This window comes from Natrix helvetica, assembly GCF_964273705.1.
Source record: "Natrix helvetica genome assembly, chromosome: 2".
Lineage (NCBI taxonomy): Eukaryota > Metazoa > Chordata > Lepidosauria > Squamata > Natricidae > Natrix > Natrix helvetica.
This window is the reverse complement of record NC_138552.1, coordinates 17,235,224-17,259,163: the sequence shown is the minus strand read 5'-3', so window position 1 is coordinate 17,259,163 and position 23,940 is coordinate 17,235,224. Positions and strand designations below refer to the sequence as shown.

General features: G+C 42.8%; 1 protein-coding gene and 1 long non-coding RNA gene across 7 annotated transcripts in view; both read right to left on the bottom strand.

The window, feature by feature from the left end:
- Positions 1-8,781: 8,781 nt before the first annotated feature.
- On the bottom strand, positions 8,782-10,151 carry LOC309387246. Its single transcript, XR_014174565.1, has 2 exons — positions 9,200-10,151; positions 8,782-9,051 (listed from the first exon to the last, which is right to left on the bottom strand). It is a non-coding gene; the product is annotated as an uncharacterized lncRNA (long non-coding RNA).
- Positions 10,152-10,248: 97 nt separating this feature from the next.
- Positions 10,249-23,940, bottom strand: part of MALT1 (MALT1 paracaspase) — a 59,807-nt gene continuing 46,115 nt past the window's right edge. For all 6 annotated transcript variants that reach the window (XM_081942147.1, XM_081942148.1, XM_081942149.1 and 3 more), the window contains 6 exons: positions 22,544-22,618; positions 20,954-21,081; positions 16,341-16,490; positions 13,947-14,104; positions 13,540-13,665; positions 10,249-11,606 (listed from right to left, as the gene is read on the bottom strand). In XM_081942147.1, coding sequence (XP_081798273.1) covers positions 11,154-11,606; positions 13,540-13,665; positions 13,947-14,104; positions 16,341-16,490; positions 20,954-21,081; positions 22,544-22,618 — 1,090 coding nt within the window. In that variant the 3' untranslated portion in view covers positions 10,249-11,153. The remainder of the gene's footprint in view (positions 11,607-13,539; positions 13,666-13,946; positions 14,105-16,340; positions 16,491-20,953; positions 21,082-22,543; positions 22,619-23,940) is intronic.

Sequence of the window (23,940 nt, the reverse complement as noted above, 5' to 3'; positions counted from 1 at the left end):
AAAGATTAAATTCTACATAGGTGGATGGAGAACCAGAAATGTCAGGCAACCTTTTCAGTGCCCTATGAAATGCAAAACTGCCAATCAACCACTTCCTTATACTATTCTGGGGAGGCATCCAGTCACAAGCTTATCTTTCTAGGGTTAGGCAATTGCAATTTAGCAGGTTAAATAGCCCTTAACAGCATCCCCACCAGTATAAGATACAGTAGCTCCCCCCCCCACCCGGGGCTTTCTGAAATATGATTGAATGTATCAGTCATGTAATTTCCCTTTGCATTCCCAGGCGGCTCATCACCTCCTCATTTGTGGTGCAGGTGCAATACACACACCTTCTTAATTTTTCTTTAACACACTCCATTTGTTAATCAAGGCTATTGGGATTAAATGAAACAATCCTGGCAGTTCAGTGGTTAGAATGCAGTACTGCAGACTAACTCTGCCCACAGTCTGTAGTTTGATGCCGATGGGCTCAAAGTTGATTCAGCCTTCCATCCTTCCTAGATCGGTAAAATGAGGACCCAGATTACTGGGGGCAATATGTTGATATTGTAAACTGCTCAGAGCGTGCTGTGAAGCACTGTGAAGGAGTATATAAGTCTAAGTGATATTGTTATTAACAAAAAACATTAGAGTGAAAGGACCATGTTATGGCCAAGAAGTCTATAGAAGGCTAGATCAATAGTGGTAACCAGAATCAATTCTGGAGAATTGGGTGGACCCAAATAGTCTGTCAGGGAATTGCATAGCAGCTGTCTACATGAAGCCAGAGACACCGATACATACTTGCAGTGACGTGCGGTGAGTTTTATGGCTGGTGAGGCACTGACACAGTGGTGGGTTTCAAATTTTTTTAGACTTGTGGACTTCAACTCCCAGAATTCCACAGCTAGGCATGCTCATTTCCAATTTAAAGTGACAGCATTTGTTTTTCTCCTTTGCGCCCTCTACTATGAGGCAGAAGAACTGTGTGCCTCACCTACGTCAGGAATTTTTAGGCTTTTAACCCTTGCTTAACTCTGCTAGAGTGATCATAAAACGCCTAAAGTCAGACTAGATGAGGCATGCAGTTCTCCTGCCTCATAGTAGAGGGCGCTTTTTTAGAGGCTTTTTTAAACAGTTAAGCAGAGTCATCCACGGTGAGGCAGCAACTAGCTCAGCCTGACCTCAGCTCTCGCCTTTTTTCTTTTACACTTTTTTTCTTTTCATGATGACAGTGGTGAGGCTGTGCCTCCCCTGCCTGCATGTCACTGCATACTTCCAGTTTTATATAAATAAATATATTTTACATTAATATTTACAGCAGTCAAGATAGTCAGCGACAAGGAACATCATGAGTAAATTTTAAAACAGCACACTGAACACACAGAAGAAAAAGGCACACAAAAAAAGGGAAACTCCCCCTTTACAGTAACCAATCATAGCACAGATTGCTTCATGCATCAGCTAGCCAGGGGTGGGTTCCGGCTGCCATTACTGCCGGTTTGCTCAGGGACATGTCCGCACGCCCATGCAGAGTTCAACAAAAATTGCTCTGCAAATGCGCAAAAGGCAAAAACAAGATGGCGGTGCCTAAGGAGCTGTCAAGAGAACTGGTTTGGGGCCGTGGCAGGTCTGGGTCACTGCCGGTTCCAGCGACCCAGGCCACCAAGTTAGTACCGGTTCAGCTGAACCGGGGCGAACCCGTAGGAACCCACCTCTGGAGCCAGCACTCTCAAACCAATCAACTACAACTGTGTGTTCTGCCCCATTGTACACTTTACTGTTCCAGCTACTAAATGTAATAATCCTAGCATAGTCCTTTGAAGTTGAGTCCCAGTGACAGGAGTCCAAAACTCAGGACTCCTTAAGGCTGAGAAGAACTTCAATGCAAAAAGTATTGCATTGCAGACTTTTTTTGTCCCCTTGAGTTTTCAAGTTTCCTTGGGGTTTAATGGAATTATGGGAGGCCAGAGAGGATGGAGACTGAGACAGAGAAGAAAGACAGGATACAGATATTCCATGACATATTTGTTTATTTAGCAACCATCGAAGTCATGATAGACCCTGGAAAAGGAACTTATGACCCAGATCTGAAATTCACACGGTGCCTAACACCCTCCCTCCAGACATATTTAAGACTGTTTGCAGTGCCCTACAAGTCAGATGACTGTTTTACAATGTTTTTGCTGGAGCTCGACATTTACTTCTGATTTCTGTCAAAAAAAGCCCGGTCCATAGCAAACAATGGTTCGCTTAACAACCACTGAATTTGTTTAATGATCGTGGCGTTTGCTTTACAACCATCAGCTGCAAAAAAAAAAAAAAAGTCATAAAATCATGTGTGGTCATGTGGCAACCCGCTTAATGACTGTTACGTCTTACAAATGTAATTACAGGCTCAATTGTTGTAAGTCGAAGACTACCTGTATTCATATCCGCCACCTTACAACTAAAAGAGGGGAAGAATGCTCCAGTCTCCACCCCAAGGGGAATTTCACCAAAACGCTTTTCTCTTTTGCAATTTTCTTGCAAGAAAGTTGAAAAACATATTCCCTTCATCAGTCTGAGAACCAGTAAGAAAAAGCTGCAGGGGGAAATGTTCTGCCTGGGTTTTACTTCAAAATCACCAATGACCCAGATTGACCTCCACGCTGCAAGAATGTTATGTGATGATCTCAAGCACTTACCAAGCTTTTACTGTGATGAGAGTAGCAAGGAAATTGCTGAAGCAGCCAGAAGACTATTTTTAAGTTCTTGAAACTTTCCCCCCTCTTTTAATTTCTTTTAATATTAGCTGTTTTGCGTTCCCTCTGGGTAGAAAGGCCCATACATGTGAAATAATTAAGTGAATTACCCCTAGCAAGATCAGTTCAAGTAGTAGTGATATTCTTCTACAGATTAAATGCATCCAACTTGGATGTATTAAAAATGCATTTTTAATTTTAAAACCAGCATCCTTATAACGTACAAACTTTCCCGAGGAGAAGAGAGATGGTAAGATTTAACATCTATTGGAAATTCTCTTATCTTTCTAAAGGAATGTTTAAAGCGACCAAGCCTTTTTGCAGTGTTAATACAGTAGGAAAAATTAAATTTCATGAAAAAGGGAGTCAGTGTTGTGTCAAAAAACAATGCACTGTCATTTTCTGTATTTGTCTGATGTGAGTTACAGATGTGAGTAAAATAATATTCACATATTAATTCATTCTTAAGTAGAATCTTTGACATGGTCACTAAGAGTTGCCATGGATGTGATAGCATATGATCAACTAATCAAAATATATCCAGACTTCAAATAGCAATAGCTGTTTAGTCCCACGAGATAATCCATTAAGCAAGAAACTAAAGCATTTAAATCAGGGGTGTCCAACCTTGGCAACTTCAAGACTTGTAGACTTCAACTCCCAGAATTTTCCAACCAGCCATGGGGAATTCTGGGAGTTGAAGTCCACAAGTCTTAAAAGACATTGATTAAAATTAAATGTAGAAAACTGAAAGTTCTTGGAAATTTCACAGCAGATCATATATCGGAATTAGATTCAGCTGATCTCACGCCAGTGCTTTTGAACTTTATGCTGGAAGGACAGGTTCCCTATTTTTGTGTGATACTCTGTCACAAGCGTTCTCAACTTGTCCTCTATGATAGTTGGCAGCTCATATTACTTTCAGCCACTTTTAGCTGTGCAGCCGTATCAAGATTGACTGGCTTAGGGTTTGGAGCATCTTCTGGATCTAGGAATATATACCATTTTTAGTGCTTGATGGGATGGCATTTCTCCCAAAAGACCCTGCGTACGATTTGTGGGTCTTCCTGGGCACAAGGAGCCGATGGTAATTATGGCTAGCCTAGGAGACCTTTGTGCAACTTTATGTTGTGTGCCAGTGGTGCCTGTCCCTGGATTGGCAAGCTCTTTTCTCAAGTCACTCATGTCTAGGTCACCTCTGAAATGGACAACTGTGATGCGCTCTACATGGGGCTGTCATTGAGATGTATCTGGAAGCTTCTGCGACGCAAAATGTGGTGGGCCAGCAGTTATGCGTGCCCCTTGAACTGCAAGTTACACTTCTGCAAAGCAAGCTGCACCGGTTGCCCGTCTGGTTCCAGGATTAATTATTGGTGCTGATCATTACCATTAAAGTGCTACATGTGGGTCAGGTTATGTGAGGGACTGCTTCTCCTCAGTTATATCTACTTCCCATTATATCCCATGAGGCCCAGCAGGAGTGGGTCCTTGGTCTAGCAGGATCCAGCTGAAGAGCCTTTTCTACTTGGCACATGGTTTTTGAACTTCATCCCTCCAAAGGGAGATTGGCTCCAACTCCACTGATCTTCTTGAAGGCCCTCAAAACCTGGTTTTGTCATTGGAACTGGGGATTCCATGGAATATGGAGCCTGCAAAATGGACATCCTCTCTAATAGGTTTTGAAACCCACTTTCCTGTGTTTTTGTTTTATTATACTTTAAACTGTTTTAACTACCTTTTAATGATTTTGTTTTTTTTTAATGGTTTTGGTTTTGTTATTTTAATGGCGTATGCCACTCAGTCCCATTTGTGAAATAAATAAATACATTAACTTGGGGGCAATTATATGCTAAATTCATATGAAGAATGCCAGACTCTGGCAATTCAGTTGTTCTGTCTGCTTCAGAGAAATGACCATGAGTGTTTTGATCTGTCTGTGGCTGTGAGCGTCTGAATGAATCTAATGGCTCCTCTGTGACACAAAACATTGCATCAGACAACATTAGCCTGATGAAGCCCATCACGATCAGCAATGGCCTTGTGAACTAAAGCTCAGCTTTGTTATAAATTTTGCAGAATTTTTCTACTCATTACAACTCCACAGAGAGCATCACAAGAGATTTTAGAAAACAGGATTATATTTCAAATATCAAGGAATTATGCCCACTAAGAAATGCAGCTATAATAAATGACTGGAAGATGTTCCTAAACTGATAGCTTCCAGTACAGTGGTATTACAATCCCCATAATAACCAGGTAGCACAGACAACATACCAATTAGCAATGTTGGTAACAGTTGTCACTGCGTTTTATTTGGTTTGCCAGCTGTACCTGCATTCGGACTTATACGACAGACTGAACTGTTTCTTATCTGCAATGATTTACTGCGCAGGTCACACATTCTTTCTTAACTTTAACTTCTGATCGTTTGTTCACCTGCCAAGGGAGGTAGGCACAGAGCTCTGCCAAGATGTGATTAATTTAGATAGCAAGTTTGTATTTTTACTTTCTTTTATATTAAAATGTTTTTTTAATTAGATCATGCCTCGGCCTTATTTTCGCTTATTTCAAAAGTATGCTACAAGGAAATTCCACGCTCCACACTCCCATAATTCAAGGCAGAATTCACACCCTAACAACAGTAATGTAGAGTCTAATGCAACAGGGGTCAACCTGCAAAACGACTTCAGATGAAGTCATACTTACTTTTACTTTGTTTCTTGGTTGCCGCTCAAGGGGGAGAGGGGGAAAGCATGGGGCGGGGGGCGACTCAGGAATGTGGTGCCTCAGCTGGCTAGTCATAACATCTCGCAGGCGGCGTGTCAACTAGCGTCATTTCAACAGGGCATTTGTTGAAGTTGAGCTGGAACCTAGACCTGGACTGATTGGCCCATGTGACCTGAGGGACAAAGGGGGGTGGGGAGGTCTAATTCTTTTAACTATCCCTGGGCGTGCCAGCTTCCCCTTTCTAAGTGCCAATATGAATATAGGATCTCTTGAAACCGCAAAAAATGTCAGAGTCCTGACTCCTTGAGTTCATTACTCGGAACAATGGCAACAGGACTTTGAGAAGAAGTGATCTCTAAGAGCTCTTCAAGTTTAGACTTGGTCATTGTTGGGTAGCCCGAGTGCTCAGTGGTGGAATGCAACGGTTCGGTGAGCATGCACCGGCGCCTGCATGTAACACGTTGCACATGCAGGTGCCTAACGTGCGCTTTGCCCATGCACGCAGCGTTCAAAAAACCGCCCATTTTAAGCTTAAAAACTTACCTCCCGTCAGCGCCAGTGAGTAAAACAGTTGGCACGCGGCAATCTGCTGTGCCACGCGAACCAGATCCGGAACCCACCACTGACATGCAGGTACCTGTAAATTGGCATAATTAGGCAAAATGGCCCAATACTGATCTGGACATACCTTATGATACTTTCTTATGCATTCTGATTGCGCTAATCAACATATCTGCATGTGTTGCCTAAGCATCTCTCTGTGTGTGGGAGTCTATTCAGTGTGTTTTACTTATGTAGCACATACATTTGAGGGTCTTACCCATGTAGATGCATGTATTGCCTCTGTGTGTTTGTGCTGTCCCCTGGTGTTGTGTTTGTGATTCTCTCCATGTGTGTACGCTCTATTCTGGATCTTGCCAACATTTCAAAGTGCTCCCCATCTGCTTCTCCCATTAAGGCAAAAGAGGATTTCCCCCCTCCCCCAGATTCCTTTCTGCAACCTACAGCAAGATGCAACTTATTTTTTACCTTGATCTTTATTTTGCTACTTTATCCTGCCAGACAAATTTTCATCTCTTTCCAATCTGATTTTGAACAGATAAAATTACAGAAGGATATGCAGAATCAATCTCAAAACCCTTTACACAATTTCTTTGCAGCATTCTGTTGTCTTGGAAAGGATAAAGTGCCCTGCATGTGTGCATGAAGAGGAAATAAAAAACCAAGTCAAGGAATTCTTCAAAACTCTTATATTTGGATTTTTGGGGATATCTTAAATTAAGACTGTTAAGAAAAACAGCAAAAGCAAGAGAAAAAACTGAACAAGAATCCATTTCTTTACTGGATATTTCCAAATCTTTTTTGGGGACAGGCCAATAATTATTGGTAAATACTGTAAGTGGGATATGGATGAAGCTGCTTAAATAACTAAAGTTGACCTGATATCTGAAATAGAATTAAGAATAAGTATGACCTGGAACATATGCTTTGTCCTGGGAGATGCCATCATGTTCTGGAATTTCTGGTGAACAATTTGGGGACAGACAGGGTCCAGCAGAAACAAAACCTAGAATATTTTGGCTGTTTGTGGAACTGGAAGAACTAAATCTGGAGCAATCATGGAAAGACTTTGGAGAAGACTCCTTGAAAGCCAACAGAAGGCTGCATAAACAGAGGGATAGAACAAGATCACCTGAAGTATTGATACCACTTTATAATGCCTTGGTAAGGCCACACTTGGAATATGGCATTCAATTTTGGTCACCGCAATGTAAAAAAGATGTGGAGACTCTAGAAAGAGTGCAGAGAAGAGCCACAAAGAGGATTAGGGGACTGGATGCTAAAACATATGAAGAACGGTTGCAGGAACTGGGTATGTCTAGTTTAATAGAAAGAAGGACTAGGGGAGACATGATAGCAGTGTTCCAATATCTCAGGAGTTGCCACAAAGAAGAGGGAGTCAGGCTATTCTCCAAAGCACCTGAGGGTAGAACAAGAAGCAATGGGTAGAAACTAATCAAGGAGAGAAGCAAATTTCCTGACAGTGAGAACAATTAATCAGTGGAACAGCTTGCCTCCAGAAGTTGTGAATGCTCCAACACTGGAAGTCTTTAAGATGTTGGATAGCCATTTGTCTGAAGTGGTGTAGGGTTTCCTGCCTAGGCAGGAGGTTGGACTAGGAGACCTCCAAGGTCCCTTCCAACTCTGCTATTGTATTGTATTACTAAATACTATGGCCAACCAGGAAAACAAACAAATGGCTCATCAAACCAACTAATTCAGAATTCTCCCCAAAGGCCAGGTTCAAATTAAGCACACTTCAGACACGTTATGCAAAGACCTAGTTCTCTTGAGAAAGTTGTAATGCTGGGAAAGGTGGAAAGAAAGGAAGAGGATAATCAGCAGCAAGATGGAAAGAGTAAGTTACAGCAAGGATGGGTGCACTGCTAGAAACAGATCGCCATGGAGACAATCCAATTATGTTATCGCTAACCTGATACACACGGTCATAGCTACATGTCTATGGACATCATCAGCCATTCAGGTCATGGTTGTCCCAAAAGTGTTTTTTCAAAAGGCCCCTGGATTGGCCTTTTGAAAAGGCCCCTTTCAGAACTAAGCAGCAAGCACTCAGAACTGGAGAAGCTTCTTGAATGAGAAGCGAAATGTCTTCAAGGAACACCAAAGGAAGTCCAGTTGCCTTTTGAAAAAGCACCTTTGGGATAATCATAACTGCACAAGCTCAAAATGGGTTTCGTAAGCCATGATTATAAACCCTAATGGCCATGGTGACGTTATTGAACAGACTATGTTTAAAATAAACAACGGCTTAGCTCAATTGAGTACACCCAGGAAATGAAAGAGTTGGTGTTTACATGATCACACCATTTTATTTTGGGGCACAGCTGGTGTGGTGTAAGGGTGAAGGTATTGTCTGTCAGCGGAGAGGCCAGGATTCAGCCATGGTAGCTCACTCAGGGATCTTTCCCCTCTCTTACTTGGCCCCAACTCACAGCGCTGTTGCAAGAAAATGGGTTTGTAGGAGTGATCTGTATGTCACCTTAATTTCTGAATGAAAGGAAGGGCATAAATCTAATATGAGTTGACATTGACTTGATACATTTTTTTTTTAAAAGGCAAGAATGATGCACATTGCTTTTACCGTTCTACAATTGCTAGTTAGCCTATCTCAGGGGTCAGCAATCTTAAATACTCAAAGAGCCACAAAGATCCTAACCGGAAGCCCCTTGTTCAATTCTGGAACCGACCAGAAGTTTGGTTTCCCCACCATAGAGTCTCCTCCTAGTGCGGCGTCCTTTTTCCTCTACCTGTCCTAACCGAAAGCCCTATCAATTGTGGAGCTGACGTGAAAACCCGCCCCTTGCCATAGTGTCTCCTTTTGGCGCTCCCTGCTTCCCCCTCCCCCAAACCGGAAGCTCCTCTCAAAATTGTGGTGCTGACTGGCAACAGGGAGCCACAGCAGAGGGGTGAAAGAGCCACATGTGGCTCCAGAGCCGCAGTTTGCTGACCCCTGGCCTATCTCATTGGCCCAGTACTTGTTTAATTTATAGGCCGTCTACCTCACCATGGGGCTATTCTAAATAGCTTACAGCAGGGGTGTCCAAACTTGGCAACTTTAAGACTTGTGGACTTCAACTCCCAGAATTCCCCAGCCAGCAGAGCAGAGCTGGCTGGGGAATTCTGGGAGTTGAAGTCCACAAGTCTTAGAGTTGCCAAGTTTGGACACCCCTGGCTTACAGAAATAAAAAACAAGAAACGAAGAGTGCGAACAAAACAGGAGATATTGAAACAATAAAATAAATAATGAAAGAGAACACCATGAGACCTACAAATAGCCTACAGGTGACTTATAGGTAGTTCTTTTAGTGACGTTCAAAGTTATGATGGCACTGAAAAACTTACGACTTATGACTGTTTCTCACACAACCACTGTATCATCCCCATGGTCACATGACCAAATTTAGATGCTTGGCACCTGGCTCGTATTTATGACGGTTGCAGGGTTTCGGGGTCATGTGATCACCTTTTGCAACCTTCTGACGGACAAACTCCATGGGGAAGCCAGATCCACTTAACTGCTACTAACTGCAATGATTCACTTCACAGGTGTGGCAAGAAAGGTGGTAAAATGGGGCAAAATTCACTTAACAACTGTCTCACTTAACAAGAGACATTTTGGGCTCAATTGTGGTTGTAAGTCAAGAACTATCTGCATAACTATAAGATTACCAAAAAACAAAGATGGACAGGTAGATAGCAGAGAACAAGGGGGAGATGGAATCTGCCATCAACCCAGCAGCCGCCATTTGGAGAGCCAGGTCTTCAGGCTCTTGCAGAAGGATAGGAGGGGAAGGCAGATCTTAGCTTACTGATTTTCTTACTCAACTGCCGCCACCATTTCAGTGGCCTGCACACTCTGATTGCCTTGGCAGTACCGTATTTTTCGGAGTATAAGACGCACCTTTTTACCTCAAAAAAGAGGCTGAAAATCTGGGTGCATCTTATACACTGAATACAGCATTTTTCCCCTCCCGAAACCCCACCTCCTTCACCAAAATGGCTGTGCAGAGCCTGTAGAAGGCTTTCAGACTGCTCCTAGGGGCTGGGGAGGGCAGAAATGAGTGAAAAACAGGCCATTTTTTGCTCAATTTTGCCCCCCCCCCATCCCCCAGGAGCACTCTATAAGCTCCTAAAGGCTATGCATGCATTTTTTTTGAAAAAAAACTGGGCCTGTTTTTGCGAAAAATGGGCTGTTTTTTGGAGGTCTGCAGAGTGCAAAAACTTCTTTTTAAAAAATTGCCTCTTCAAAACCTTGGTGCGTCTTATACTCTGGTGCGTCTTATACTCCGAAAAATATGGTAATTGAGAGTAAAGGAAGTTGGTGCTCCGTATCCCTTAACTTCCTTTAATATCTACTCCTTTGGATTATCATTCTTTGATGGCTCTTTTTCGGACTCCATAACAGGACAGTTTGTCTTCTTCCTCCCAAAACATTGCTTACACGTATGCCTGTTCTGCCCATCGGGATCGCCTGATTTTCTGGACTATAGAGCCGCGGTGGTGCAGTGGTCAGAGTGCAGTACTGCAGGCTATTCCTGCTGCCTGCCAGCTGCCTGCAATTTGGCAGTTCAAATCCCACCAGGCTCAAGGTTGTCTCAGCCTTCCATCCTTCCGAGGTGGGTAAAATGAGGAACCAAATTGTTGGGAACAATAGGCTGACTCTGTAAAACTGCTTAGAGAGGGCTGCAAAGCATTGTAAAGTAGTATATAAGTGCTATTGCTATCTGATATTCTCCCTCTCCTCTTTGCCTGGTGAAGTGGAAGTCTGGTATCATACCTCTCCTGTAGGTCTCTCAATCAGCGCGTTAAAATTTCTGTATTTTAAAGCTTCTTAGCTTGTGCTTATTCTGACAATCAACGTGCTGGGTTATTAGGGAGTCATTTCCCACAGGAACCTAGTTTGCCTTTACCAAATTCTTTTTCATCTTTCCCCTCACGAGGGATAATATCTGGGGACGTTGCAACTTTTATTTCTGGTTGTCTGAAAAACATTTTTAACTCTTTTTTTTTCCCCTCAGCCCAACGCATGGCTCCAGACCAAGATGTCCCCGGGCCTCAGAATTTTATCCCAGGGCAAGGCCATTGAAAATGCTGTTCTAGCCTACAAAAAGAAGTTGGCTAAGGCTCATGAGATAGTTTTAAACTTCCAGAGAAGTCAGATTCCAGTTCATCTGTGGTCTCCACAGGAATATTGCTCAGGTCTGAATCGTACGAATGGGACCACTTTGATTGCCACGCCATTAATCTGTCTGGCACCATCCTGCAGTGGCATCTTGGTGGCTGCCTCAGGCCTTCTATAAGAGAAGGACTTGATTGGACAAAGCCTGTGTCAGAATGCGGCTGATTAAGGTGAGATGGGCAGAATCCAGATGCTTCTGTGGCCAGTGACTGGGCGGAGGTAGCGCCATTAGGCAAAGAACAGCTCTGGAAGCAGCTGCACTTTCCAAATCCTTGGTGAATGCGCAATTTGGCAACCAGCGGCTTGCCGATGTTAACTGCTTTTCTTTCATCCACCGGGTCCTCGAGTCCCATGTATTCATAATGCAGGCAAACGGTGAATGTTAAATCCTCCTGTGATTTAAAGAGAGATACATGAATGAAAATAGCCTTTTATTGCCAGGTATTCAACCCAACGGAATATAATGATTGTTAAGGAAGCCTGGCTCAGAACACTGTCAACTCTGAAGCTAGCCTGACCGAGGCCATCTTGGAGGCTTTAGTGCTACCACAATGGTGCTGACGGATAGGGAGAGGGGAATAGAGATAGCTGGGGTTTTGTAGCCAAAACAAAATAGCTTCCCCTGTGAACCAAGGACATTCCCACAGGTGGCTGAAGAGAGGAGAAGTGAAGTTTCCAAGCAACCGGAGAGCCCCTTGATTGGACCATATGACTGATTGTTTGGGAAAGGGGGGGAAACGTTTAATTAGGTGAAAATCACGGGAACCTTTAGAGTTGGTTCTCACCAGCTTGTGCCAATATGATATATCCAATAATGTTCTTTGAGGAAACTGCTTGCCTCGGAGTTCTGTTTGCTATGGGTGTATTACTTGTAACCCTGACACTAACTTCTAATGTTCTGCCATCACCATGTTATGCTAGATCAGGGATCTCCAAACCTGGCAACATTTAAGACTTGTGGACTTCAACTCCCAGAATTCCTCAACTCTGGGAGTTAAAAGTCCACAAGTCTTAAAAGTTGCCAGATTTGGAAAGCCCCGTGCTAGATACTGTTAGAGATCGATATGATGGTCTGATGCTGGCTTGGTGTCCACTAGAGAACATATGGAACCTGACCGACAAAGGAATTAAACGGAAATAATTTGCTTTTGAGAGGTAGACATTCCATAGAAAATTAAATCAAGAACTAAATGTATTTCCCCCCCCCCCCCAGTGTGACTCAAGGTAGATCAGTTTTCTCCAAGATGAGGCCCCTCCAGAGTACAGAATTACAAACGCCAGTAGTCTCATCTTATACAAGGAATTTGGCCTGGATCACCAGCCATTAAGGTGATTTGCAAATCAAATGCTTTTTTTCCCCTGCTAAGTCACACTGCGGTTTCAATGGGCAATTTCTTCATTCAAAATAGTACAGGAGTTGCTGGACTTATGACCCCAATTGCAAGCAGAACGTCTGTCACTAGGCAATGAGATGATTAAGTGGGTCATTACATGGCCACACCTGATTTTATTACTTCTTTTGCCACAATTGTTAAGCGAAACCATCTTTCCCCAAGGACTTTGTTGGAAGCCGGTTGGGAAGGTTGAAAAAGGCGACCAGGACACTACAACTATAATACCTGTTGGTTGTCAAGTGCGGGAGCGTGATCATGTGATTTTGGGGACTGCGACAATTTCAGCACAGAGACCATCATAAATAATATTTTAAAGTTCCATTGTAACTGAATGTTGCTAAACGAATGGTTCTACGTTGAGGACTACCTTTATCTCAAATTATACTTCATTCCCAAATCATTTCTCAGCCCTATTTAAGACCTGTTACAGAAGCCAGTATCTCATACTATTTCTTTTGCAAGCAACTTCCCCATACAGTTTGTTTCCCTTTTGCAGCGGCTACTGACCCACATCCAATGAATGAAACATGAAATATCTGCCGTTTGGTGGCCTTCAATACACTCTATTTTTTTTCATTTCATGATCTTGTAATTCCTTTTATCAGGGTAGACTGAATGGAGCTGAGCATTTACTGGCTGGATGCCCTTCCTGACACCCGTGCAGAGTTCAAAGCAGATATTTTCTCTTTGCACCTTGATAGAGAAACATCTGTTGCTGCCAGGATTGAACTGCCTCTCAACCTGCCGAGTGGGAGGCGAGTGTCTTCACCTCTGGGCCATCCTGCCCCTCCTTCAACATAGATACTCTGCTTTTAAAGTTGCAAGCAAAGAATAACCTCAATAGGTCTAAACAGTAATTGAACAGCATTGCTGCCACTCAGGGAATGTAGAAATATAAGAAAGCAAGCCAAATTTGCCTGCAAGTAATTACCTTTAGCTTCTGTAGTGAACTTATTCTAGTGTAGAGGCAGTGTTTGGGCAAATCTTTTGAAAGCAAATAGCTGCCAGTTTCCTCAGGAGTTCCTTTATTTGCCTCTTTAGGATCCACATCCAATTCCTGTGGACAATTAAACCAATAAAATGAAAACGAGGAGGTTAAATTTTGAGCCCCCCTTTTCCATCCTTTATATGAAAGGTCACCAAATTTGGCAACTTTAAGACTTCGCAGCATGGCTGGCTGTAGAATTCTGGGAGTTGAAGTCCTCAAATCTTAATGTTGCCAAATTTGGAGACCCCTGCTTTATATCATCGCAGTTGTGCTTCATGTTTAAAGCACAATATTCCTGTTTTGCACATATAGTCTTCCAAACAATAAATGTACCATCTTCTGAGACTTACAAGAGGAAAATCGGTGACATAAGCATTGCAAACGGTTATTTCGGGAGGCTTTGTTACGATTCTTGTATAGATGATCATGACGTTGGAGAATTCTGCAGCAAACCCCAGCTGGATCCGAACCCCGCATTGAAATTGAAGGCACATACTTTCAGAAAGTTCTGAAAACAAGCACATTTTTGAAGGCATACCTGTTTCTCTTATAAAAACAGCTCTGCAAACAGCATTGCTCTTCCTGCTTATTAGCCATGATCTTCCCCGAATTTCAGAAGTTTATTTTAGTAGTTCCGCAGTTGCAGATATAGGGAAGTGGTTTCCAACCGCTGGAAGATGCTATCATGTATTTTTGTACCTTGCCCTGTAATCTACTGTTTGTTTTCCTCCTAAAATATGGGCCCATGTTGGAAAAAACCCCATCTTGTTTTTCATTTACTAACAGCATCCTAAATCAACCTGTCACTCCCTTGAGCTGAGGTGAACAACTATGGCTCCTTTATGACTTGTGGACTTCAACTCCCAGAATGCCTGAGCTAGCAGTTCTGGGAGTTGAAGTCCACAGGCTGTGAAGGGGCCATAGTTGCCCACCCCTGACCTTGAAGGTCTCAGATTGTGAAAGGTTGCATTCTAGGAATGTTGTTGTTAGTTGCGAAGTTGTGTCCGACCCATCACGACCCCATGGACAATGTTCCTCCAGGCCTTCCTGTCCTCTACCAACCTCAGGAGTCCATTTAAGCTTACGCTGACTGCTTCAGTGACTCCATCCAGCCACCTCATTCTCTGTCGTCCCCTTCTTCTTTTGCCCTCAATCTTTCCCAGCATCAGGCTCTTCTCCAGGGAGTCCCTCCTTCTAATTAGGTGGCCAAAGTATTTGAGTTTCATCTTCAGGATTTGGCCTTCTAAAGAGCAGTCAGAGTTGATCTCCTCTTGGACTAACCAACCCTGACTGCCCCTTAGAAGGCCAAATCCTGAAGATGAAACTCAAATATTTTGGCCACCTAATGCCTTATAGGAGTGATAATTGGCAAATCCGAAAATAATTAAGCAAAGTGGGGAAACCATAGCTATGAACTATATTTAATAGTTTAGCAGAGGTGTAACATTGGAGGGGAGGGTCAAATACAGATAGCACTCAACTTACAATTGGTCTTTCAGCAACCATTTGAAATGATGACAAACCTCCCCATTTAAAGGAACTTGTTCCAAAATTCTAATGCTCTCCCCCCCGCCCAGTCACATGACTGCATTTTAGGAGCTTAGCCTGTATTTAGGACCAATTGCAGCATCCTGCAGTGATGTAATCACAATTTACATTTCTGCTGAAAATTGGCATTTAATTCCAGTTTTTGGCAAAATGCCCCATAGCGAATGGTTTTGCTTAACAACTGTGGTGATTTGCTTAATGACCTCTATAAAAAGGTCATAAATCAGGCTGGTGACATAGGCGACCTGCTTTATGACCGTAATAACTTACATCTACAAGGGACAGTCTTCAATGTGGCCTTAAGTCAAGGACTTAAATACAAGTATTGCAGAGGTGGGGGGTTATTTTTTTACTATTTATTAAAGCTATACCTGTTGTAGTTTTTCCATCCCAAATGGACAGGAAACCAAAATTCAGAGGTGTAAATGGGGTAGGATTGGGTACAACCAAATAAAACAATTATTAGCTCTTAGGTTATGAGGTAATATTGGCAAAGTAAATTAAGCAAGGAAATACTGACATCTACTTCATTTCCTTTGCTCTTTCCTTCTATCTGTTCCAACCTCTGCTGTGAGAAGCTAATTCATTTGAAACAGGGGTGTCAAACTCAAGGCCTGTGGGTCGGACCCAGCTCGTGAGGTGTTTAGATCTAGCCTGCCCTGGAAACAGCGAAGGACCAGCCTGCGGTGCCTGTGCCAGTGAAAATGGAGCTCAGGAGGGCCGCGTGAGGTCCTTACAAGCTCCATTTTAGCTGGCAAAGGGTTGCAGGAGGCCATCGCAGCCAGAAACGGAGTTCTGGAGCCCGTTTTCACTGGCAGAGTGCTCAGGCCACCACAGGCGCCCCTGACACAAGTGACGTTGAGTTGGCCATGCCCATCCTGGCCACGGCCCCCCCAGCCCCCCGAGGTCAAACACAATCCTGATGCGGCCCTCAATGAAGTCAAGTTTGACACCCCTGATTTGAAACAATTTTTTAAAGTATGCATTTCAGGGGCTACAGATTTGTTTACATAATTTGTATTCTGCTTTTATTATTCTTACAAATAATTCAAGGCGGCAAACTTATCTAATAAACCGCTGTCTCTTATTTTCCCCACAACAGCGACCCTGTGAGGTGAGCTGGACTGAGAGAGACTGGCCCAAGGTCATGGCTTTCTCACGGCTAAGCAAAAAGGTTATTTTCACATTTACCGTACCATGCGCTTTCGCCCACTGTAGATTTCGTGCCAAGGCTTCTGCTGAGGTTACAGTTTGCTGAATAGGATCAGTTAACGCTCTCTTTTCAGATAAGCTGCTGCGAATCTCCAAAGCTTGCTTGCCTTTGGTAAGATGACACTTTCCCATATCTAAAAATAATTAAAAAAAAAAACCCACAAGCTTATTTTGATTAAGAATTACCATGCTTTTCCCCCCTTTGAAAACATTTATTCGGTATAATAATTTCCATACTGCTAATTTCCTTAAGATTCTAGATCAGTGGTGGCGAACCTTTTAGACACCGACTGCTCAAGCTGCACGTGCGCACATGCCCAAATTGAAAGGTGCGTGTGTGCACACATGCATGGACATGCAAGCACATGTGGGAATGTGCGCCTGCACGGACATGCACGTGTCTGCATGATGCACGCGTGTGCAGCAGAGACCCAAAGACCAGCTGGCTGGCAGGAGGTGGAGCATCCCAACACCAGCAGCATGGCAAGAGATAAGATCTTTTTCTTTCGTGAGCTTCTGTTTCGTCGTTTGCAGGGAAACAGAAGCTCACGAAAGAAACGCCACGGAGGCCTGTGCGCGTGCCAGCAGAGAGGGTTCTGTGTGCCACTTCTGACACGCATGCCATCACGGCTCTGGGTAGTACACATGATAATGAAACAATATAAAATAGGTAACCCAGTTGCCTCAGTTCAGACATTTTATTAGATGATGGCCAGCTTAGACATCAAATTGCTTTTTAAAGTGGACTTTCCAACTTTTCATGAAGGTCAGAAGAGAGCTAGACATAAAGGTAATCCTCGACTTACGACCACAATTGAGCCCAACATGTCTGCTGCTAAGCAAGCCAGTTGTTTAGTGAGTTTTGTCCCATTTTTACAATCTTTCTTGCCACAGTTGTAAAGTGAATCATTCTGTCTTTAAGTGAATCTGGCTTTCCCCATTGACTTTGCTTGTCGGAAGCTGGCTGGGAAGGTTACAAATGGTGATCACATGATCTCGGGCCATAAATAGATGCCAGTTGCCAAGCACCCGAATTTGACATGACCGTGGGGATGCTGCAATGGTTGCTGCAATGGTTGTTAAGTGCAAAAATCGGTCATAAGTCACTTTTTCAGTGTTGTTGTAACTTCAAACAGTCACTAAACAAATGGTTGTAAATTGAGGACTACCTGTATCTCCACACAATGTGGAGACTACCAAAAAAGGTCCTTGATTCTGTTCCTGGATAGGACTTTGTATATGACCCAAGCCTGGATCAAAGCAGACTCTTATAAGCACATTTGCATAATGCAAATTAAAATATTTGCATTATGATTTATCAGAGTTTGTTGCATAAATTAAATCCAGAAAGCACACACAGATAACTGATTCAGCTGGACTCATTAACTTCTTTATATACATAATAGCACATGAATAAATGTACAATACCAACAGCGGATTCTTCTAACTATTAGAAGAAACTGGTAGAAAGGAGAGATTGGTTTCCAGTTTCAATTCAGAGAACAGACTAGATTAGTTCTCTTGCACAGACTCAGAGCTACATAGGTAAGCCATGCCCAGGCTCTGAGCCGTCTGGCAAGGCTCTCAGTCACCAAATAGTTCCCATTGGCTGACCCAATTGCCATGCCTATACATTGGTTGACCTTTTTACCATGCCCTACTCCAGCCAATCCCCAATGGCTGACCTGTTCCTATGTCCTATTCCAGTTCATGAATATTCTGACGATTTAGATATAAAGGATGAACCGTGAGTCATTTCTGCAAATAGAAACTCCAAGAGTCTGGTAACAGAAATTTACATAAGATCCAAAGCCCAACCAGATTAGGAAGGCACCCACTTCCTTTAGGCCAGGTGGAGGATAATTCTCAATAATTTTCAACCCTCTGAATCCAAAGGAAAGAAAGAAAGATAGAGAGATGCTATCTGATGGGGTTTGGATTCAGGAGGGCTGTAAACTCATCTGAGCTTATAAAGGAGAATATTTGTAGCCCAGGCATTGAAATGATGGGTCCTTGGTACTTCGGAGCTTGGTTGTTGTTGTTTTGCTGATCTTTCGTTACCCAAACTTGGTAACATCTTCATGTTGCTGATGATATTACTAGTTTGGGTACTAAAATGACTGCTAGAAAACAATCAAGCTCAGAAAATATCAAGGACCCTCAACTGAGCTTCATTGGTATTTTGTGTTGTGGCCCGCCAGCAGAACTGGCAGCAGATTCGGACAGTGAGGAGGTTGGGGAGGAACATGGGCCAGTCCTGGAGTCTGGGGAAGGCTCTGCATCGGAGGCAGAGAGGGGGCCAGAGCCATATGCCAGTTATCAGCTGCCTTCAGAGTCAGACATCAGTGAGGCAGACGAACAGCTGGAGCCTGTTCCCAGTGTTGCCAGAGGAAGGGAACAGCTAAGGAGCAAGGGTCGACTTGGGAGTAAGGCCACAGGTGGACGGTGAATGGGCCCTCCCATAGGGAATAAAAGAGGAGCGGAGAGGAGGGGTGTTTGCAGGAAACAATTAGTTCATTCCTGCATTCTTGCCAAGTATTGCGGCGTCTGAAAGATATCGGCCTGGCCACTCTCCAAGCCTGATAAAGCTCAATAATTGTGAACTATCTTGAAAGACTGTGGGCTGGGACTTTGCTGGAGAGGAATTCACTGTAAATTAAATAAAAGGGGTTTATTGGGACGAGGACTCGGCTTTGTGCTGCTGGGGAAGCCTAGGTCAGAATATTTTGCCTACTTAGGGCTGGCCCCTTTCTATTCTATTCTGAATGGCAGGGGTTTCCTAGAACTGGGATATGAAATTAAGGCACCGTTCTTCTTTATAAAGGTAAACATTGAACTGGGCATTTTTGATTATTGTATTTGTGGATGTGTCATCTCCGTTTCAAAGCCGAAGAGCCAGCGCTGTCCGAAGACATCTCTGAGGTCATGTGGCTGGCATGACTAAACGCCAAAGGCACAGGGAACGCTGTTACCTTCCCACCAAAGGGGGTTCCTATTTTTTTCTACTTGCATTTTTACGTACTTTTGAAATGCTAGGTTGGCAGAAGCTGGGACAAGTAATGGGAGCTCACTCAGTTACGTGGCACTAGGGATTCAAACCATCAAACTTTCTGATGACAAGCTCAGCGTCTTAGCCACTGAGCCACCACGTCCCATTTTTAGAATCTATATAAAAGAGCAAAAGATAGAAGTATTTCCTTTTCCAATCCTCTCTTACTCTGCCAAAAAAAAAAAATCAACTTCAGATAAATGGAGGCACAATAAACATTTTTCATAATGCTAGCAGCAAATTCTCTGACAGGCTTCCTTTTGTTTACAAAAACTGGATGATTGTGAATAGAAAAATGACAGATGCACGCTTCACTAATTCTTTCCCCACCAATAATGTTTCCACCGAAATTGCACCGTTTCCCCAGGCTGTTTTACTCACAGATTTCCAGATGCGTGTTTAAAAATGTGTATCTGTATTCCAATATGGCAAAAATCCATTTGTAGGACAATTTGGAGCAAAAAAAAACCCTCCAGGTTGATAAAGAAAGAAGTAAGCTTATATAAACAAGGCATGCCTGCTGATTTTCACAATCTAAATCTCTTGATGTAGAACCAACTGAAACCCAAGTTAGGCTATGCAAAAGAATTGTTGTTATGGGTGCCAATTGTAACTAGTGAGTCCAATATAGAAAAGAATTTATGAACTGATCAAAACCTAAATATAGGGTAATTTCCTGGGGTGCATTCTTGTACATCAATAGTGCTTATGTTTCTGGTCCACACAACTGTGCCAAATAAAACCTTGCTTATAATTTTCCTTCTGAGTATATGGGTAGTCCTCACTTAACAATGGTAATTGGGACAGGCAACTTACTCACTATCATAAAGTATGATGTCACATGATTGTGCCAACTTACAATGGCATTTTTGGTATTTCTGATTCAGTGACGTGCGGTGAAGTTTATGGCTGGTGAGGCTGGTGACGTCATCAGCGTGAGCCGCGGTCCCCTTCATGTTGACTTAGGAAGGCGGGGAATGGGACGTGCGCAGGAGGGAGGCTGAGGCTAGAGGAGCCTCCTGCACACGTGGTCCCATTCCCCTCCTTCCTGACTCCTGAGTCAACATGAAGGGGACCACGGAGCGCTCCCATTCCCGACCACGTGTGCAGAAGGCTCCTCAGCGCCTTTTCCCTTTTTTTAAAATGTTCATGATGAGAGCGGTGAGGCTCTGCCTCCCCTGCCTCCCCTGACCGCACGTCCCTGTTCTGATTGTGGTTAGGTGAATCTCACATGATTGTTAAACATGTTGTATAGTCACTATTTATGACTTTCCACCAGCTTCCCATTGATTTTGCATGTTCGAAGCTGGCAGTGAAGTTTGCAAATGGCAATCATATGCCCGTGATGTCATAATTGCAATCCAGTTGCCAAACTCCCAAATTGTGACCACAATCATTGCAACAGCTGCAGTAATGAGAACAAGTAAAAAAAACCCAGTTCAGGGCTGTCGTATCTTTAACTTGTCACCGAACAAGCAATTGTTAAACAAGGACTATTGTACAATTAATCCATAAACATCTCTCTTTTTTCTGGTAGGTTTTTCTCACCTTCTGCCACACCATCCAGGAGCACAGTAATTTTCTTGTCCTCTAATAAGCGTTCCTTCAAAAACTTCATGAAAATCCCATTGGTCAGTCCAGACTGCTGAATTTCAAAAGCTTCTGCTCCTTGGCACCTTGATAATATGTAGACAGCATGTTAGCACCGTAGAAGGAGAGGCATCTTTATCACACAGCGTCTAAACTACAAAGGTTAAACTTCTGAGGTAGCGTTGCTTCAGATGGTGCAGCAAAATATTTCTGACTGTTCTAATTGATCAGACAGATAGAAAATAATTGAATATGTCAACAAGCCACAGGCCGTCAAATTGACTCTTTCAATGGATGGATGGATGGATGGACGGAGTGACTGACTGACTGACCGACCGACCATCTGTAGAGGCCAACTTCAGTCTTCACAGTGACTATTTGCACACAGGGAAAGAATCTGCACAAACCTATCTACACATAATAGTATTTATTCCTGAGGCAGAAGCCAATGGCGAACCCTTCCCATATATATACTGGCTCCAGAAGTGGTTTGCTACCGGTTCACACTGGCTTGGGTGAACCGGTAGTGGTAATTTGGCCTGGGTCACAAGCATGTTTTTAATTAGTTTTTAATGGTCTTTGCACATGCGCAGGACAATTTACAGTGAATTGTGCATGCGTTAGCGATGCATGGCTGGCACGTAAGCGAACGAAGCACGCACGAAGTGAACCAGTACCAACACCGGTAGGAATCCACCCCTGACTGGCTCATGAGACAAATGAGTAGCCATGGTGTCAGAGGACATAGCAGTCAAGTCTGAAAAAACAAGTTCTGAGAACCAATGGTTTCTATAAAAAGGATCTCATCTGGATTCAAGCCCAGCTCTTGTCATGGATACATTATGTGGCCTGAAGAAATCTCCCTCCATTTTTCTTCCCTCAAAGAAGAAGAATAGCTGCTATTTGGAATTCAGGGGATTTCTCAGCATAGCTGAGACTTAATGTGTTCTTTTCTTCAACACAGGAAGAAAACAATCTAGGTAGTAAGATGTCTCACACTCACACTCATACTAAGTGCAATCTCCTCAGTCTTAAAAGCAAATTTTTCATCAAGTGGCTAAAAAGATGCTAATATTCTAGATCAGTGTTTCTCAAACTTGGCGACTTTAAGTCCTGTGGACTTCAACTCCCAGAATCCCCCAGCCAGCATAGCTGGCTGGGGAATTCTGGGAATTGAAGTCCACAGGACTTAAAGTCGCCAAGTTTGAGAAACACTGTTCTAGATCAACTAGTACAGTCAGTTACTTCTTTTGCAAGGAAGAGATGAGACTTATGAGTTTAATATTTCAATATTTCATAATACTGAAAATCATGGCCATGACTCGGTGACAGAGGAATGAAAAATCTCTCTTGATGCCCACTCAGTTTAAATGATGATCATGAATAAAAACAGATTTTAACCTCTAACATGCATTATAAAGCATTGCTAAAGCCTAATCAGAATCTTATTCATATAATACCCGAAGATAATAGAGATTATTATTAGTTAGAAATTAAAATAAGTTACCACACTTCTAAAAAAATAAATACTTCAATAGCTATTCTTACGTGGCATATCCAAAAACAATGTTAGCTGTAACCTTCAGGGCATCCAAGACGAGAACAGTATTGTCATATTCATTCCTTCAATAAACACAAAAATCAAAATGATCAAAAAAGGCTGAATCAGAATAGAATACTCAAACTAGAATAGAACAATTAATGTTTTGATGTTTCCTGCGTTTTGCTATTTATTTCCAAATCTTTTCCTTTCACTCCCTTGGAAGAATCTGCCAATGGATACTTAGGCAGAAGTGTGAAGTGCTTCCATCAGCTTGGTAAACAATTCATGCTGTTTTTTTTTAATTAAAGGAGAGAATGAAGGCAAGTCTTGAAGAACAGGACTGGAATCTGAAATTCAGTCTTTTAAGCCATTTCATATATGCTACAATCTTTGGGTATATTACAATACAATACAATAATACAATACAATAGTAGAGTTGGAAGGGACCTTGGAGGTCTTCTAGTCCAACCCCCTGCCTAGGCAGGAAACCCTATACCGTTTCAGACAAATGGCTATCCAACATCTTCTTAAAGACTTCCAGTGTTGGGGCATTCACAACTTCTGGAGGCAAGCTGTTCCACTGATTAATTGTTCTAACTGTCAGGAAATTTCTCCTCAGTTCTAAGTTGCTTCTCTCCTTGATTAGTTTCCACCCATTGCTTCTTGTCCTACCCTCAGGTGCCTTGGAGAATAGTTTGACTCCTTCTTCTTTGTGGCAACCCCTGAGATATTGGAAGACTGCTATCATGTCTCCCCTAGTCCTTCTTTCTCTTAAGCTAGACATACCCAGTTCCTGCAACCGTTCTTCATATGTTTTAGTCTCCAGTCCCCTAATCATCTTTGTTGCTCTTCTCTGCACTCTTTCTAGAGTCTCCACATCTTTTCTACATCGTGGTGACCAGAACTGAATGCAGTATTCCAAGCGTGGCCTCACCAAGGCATTATAAAGCGGCATCAACACTTCACGTGATCTTGATTCTATCCCTCTGTTGATGCAGCCTAGGACTGCGTTGGCTTCTTTGGCAGCTGCTGCACACTGCTGGCTCATATTTAAATGGTTGTCCACTAGAACTCCAAGATCCCTTTCACAGTTACTACTACTGAGCAAGGTATCACCTATACTGTACCTGTGCATTCCATTTTTGTTGCCTAAATGTAGAACCTTACTCTTTTCACCATTGAATTTCATATTGATATATATATTGATATATAGCAAGGACCCAAAACTCTTTGAGTCAGTGAAGAAAAGAAGTTTACAATATTGGATAATCACATAATTAAACAAATGCCTCTGGATTCGTTGCACTATGCTGAAAATACTAGGCTTTTAGAAGCAATCTGATGATTCCAGTTTTCTTTAACAAAGATATTTTTGTCTCAGTGCTTGCTTCACTTCTAGACC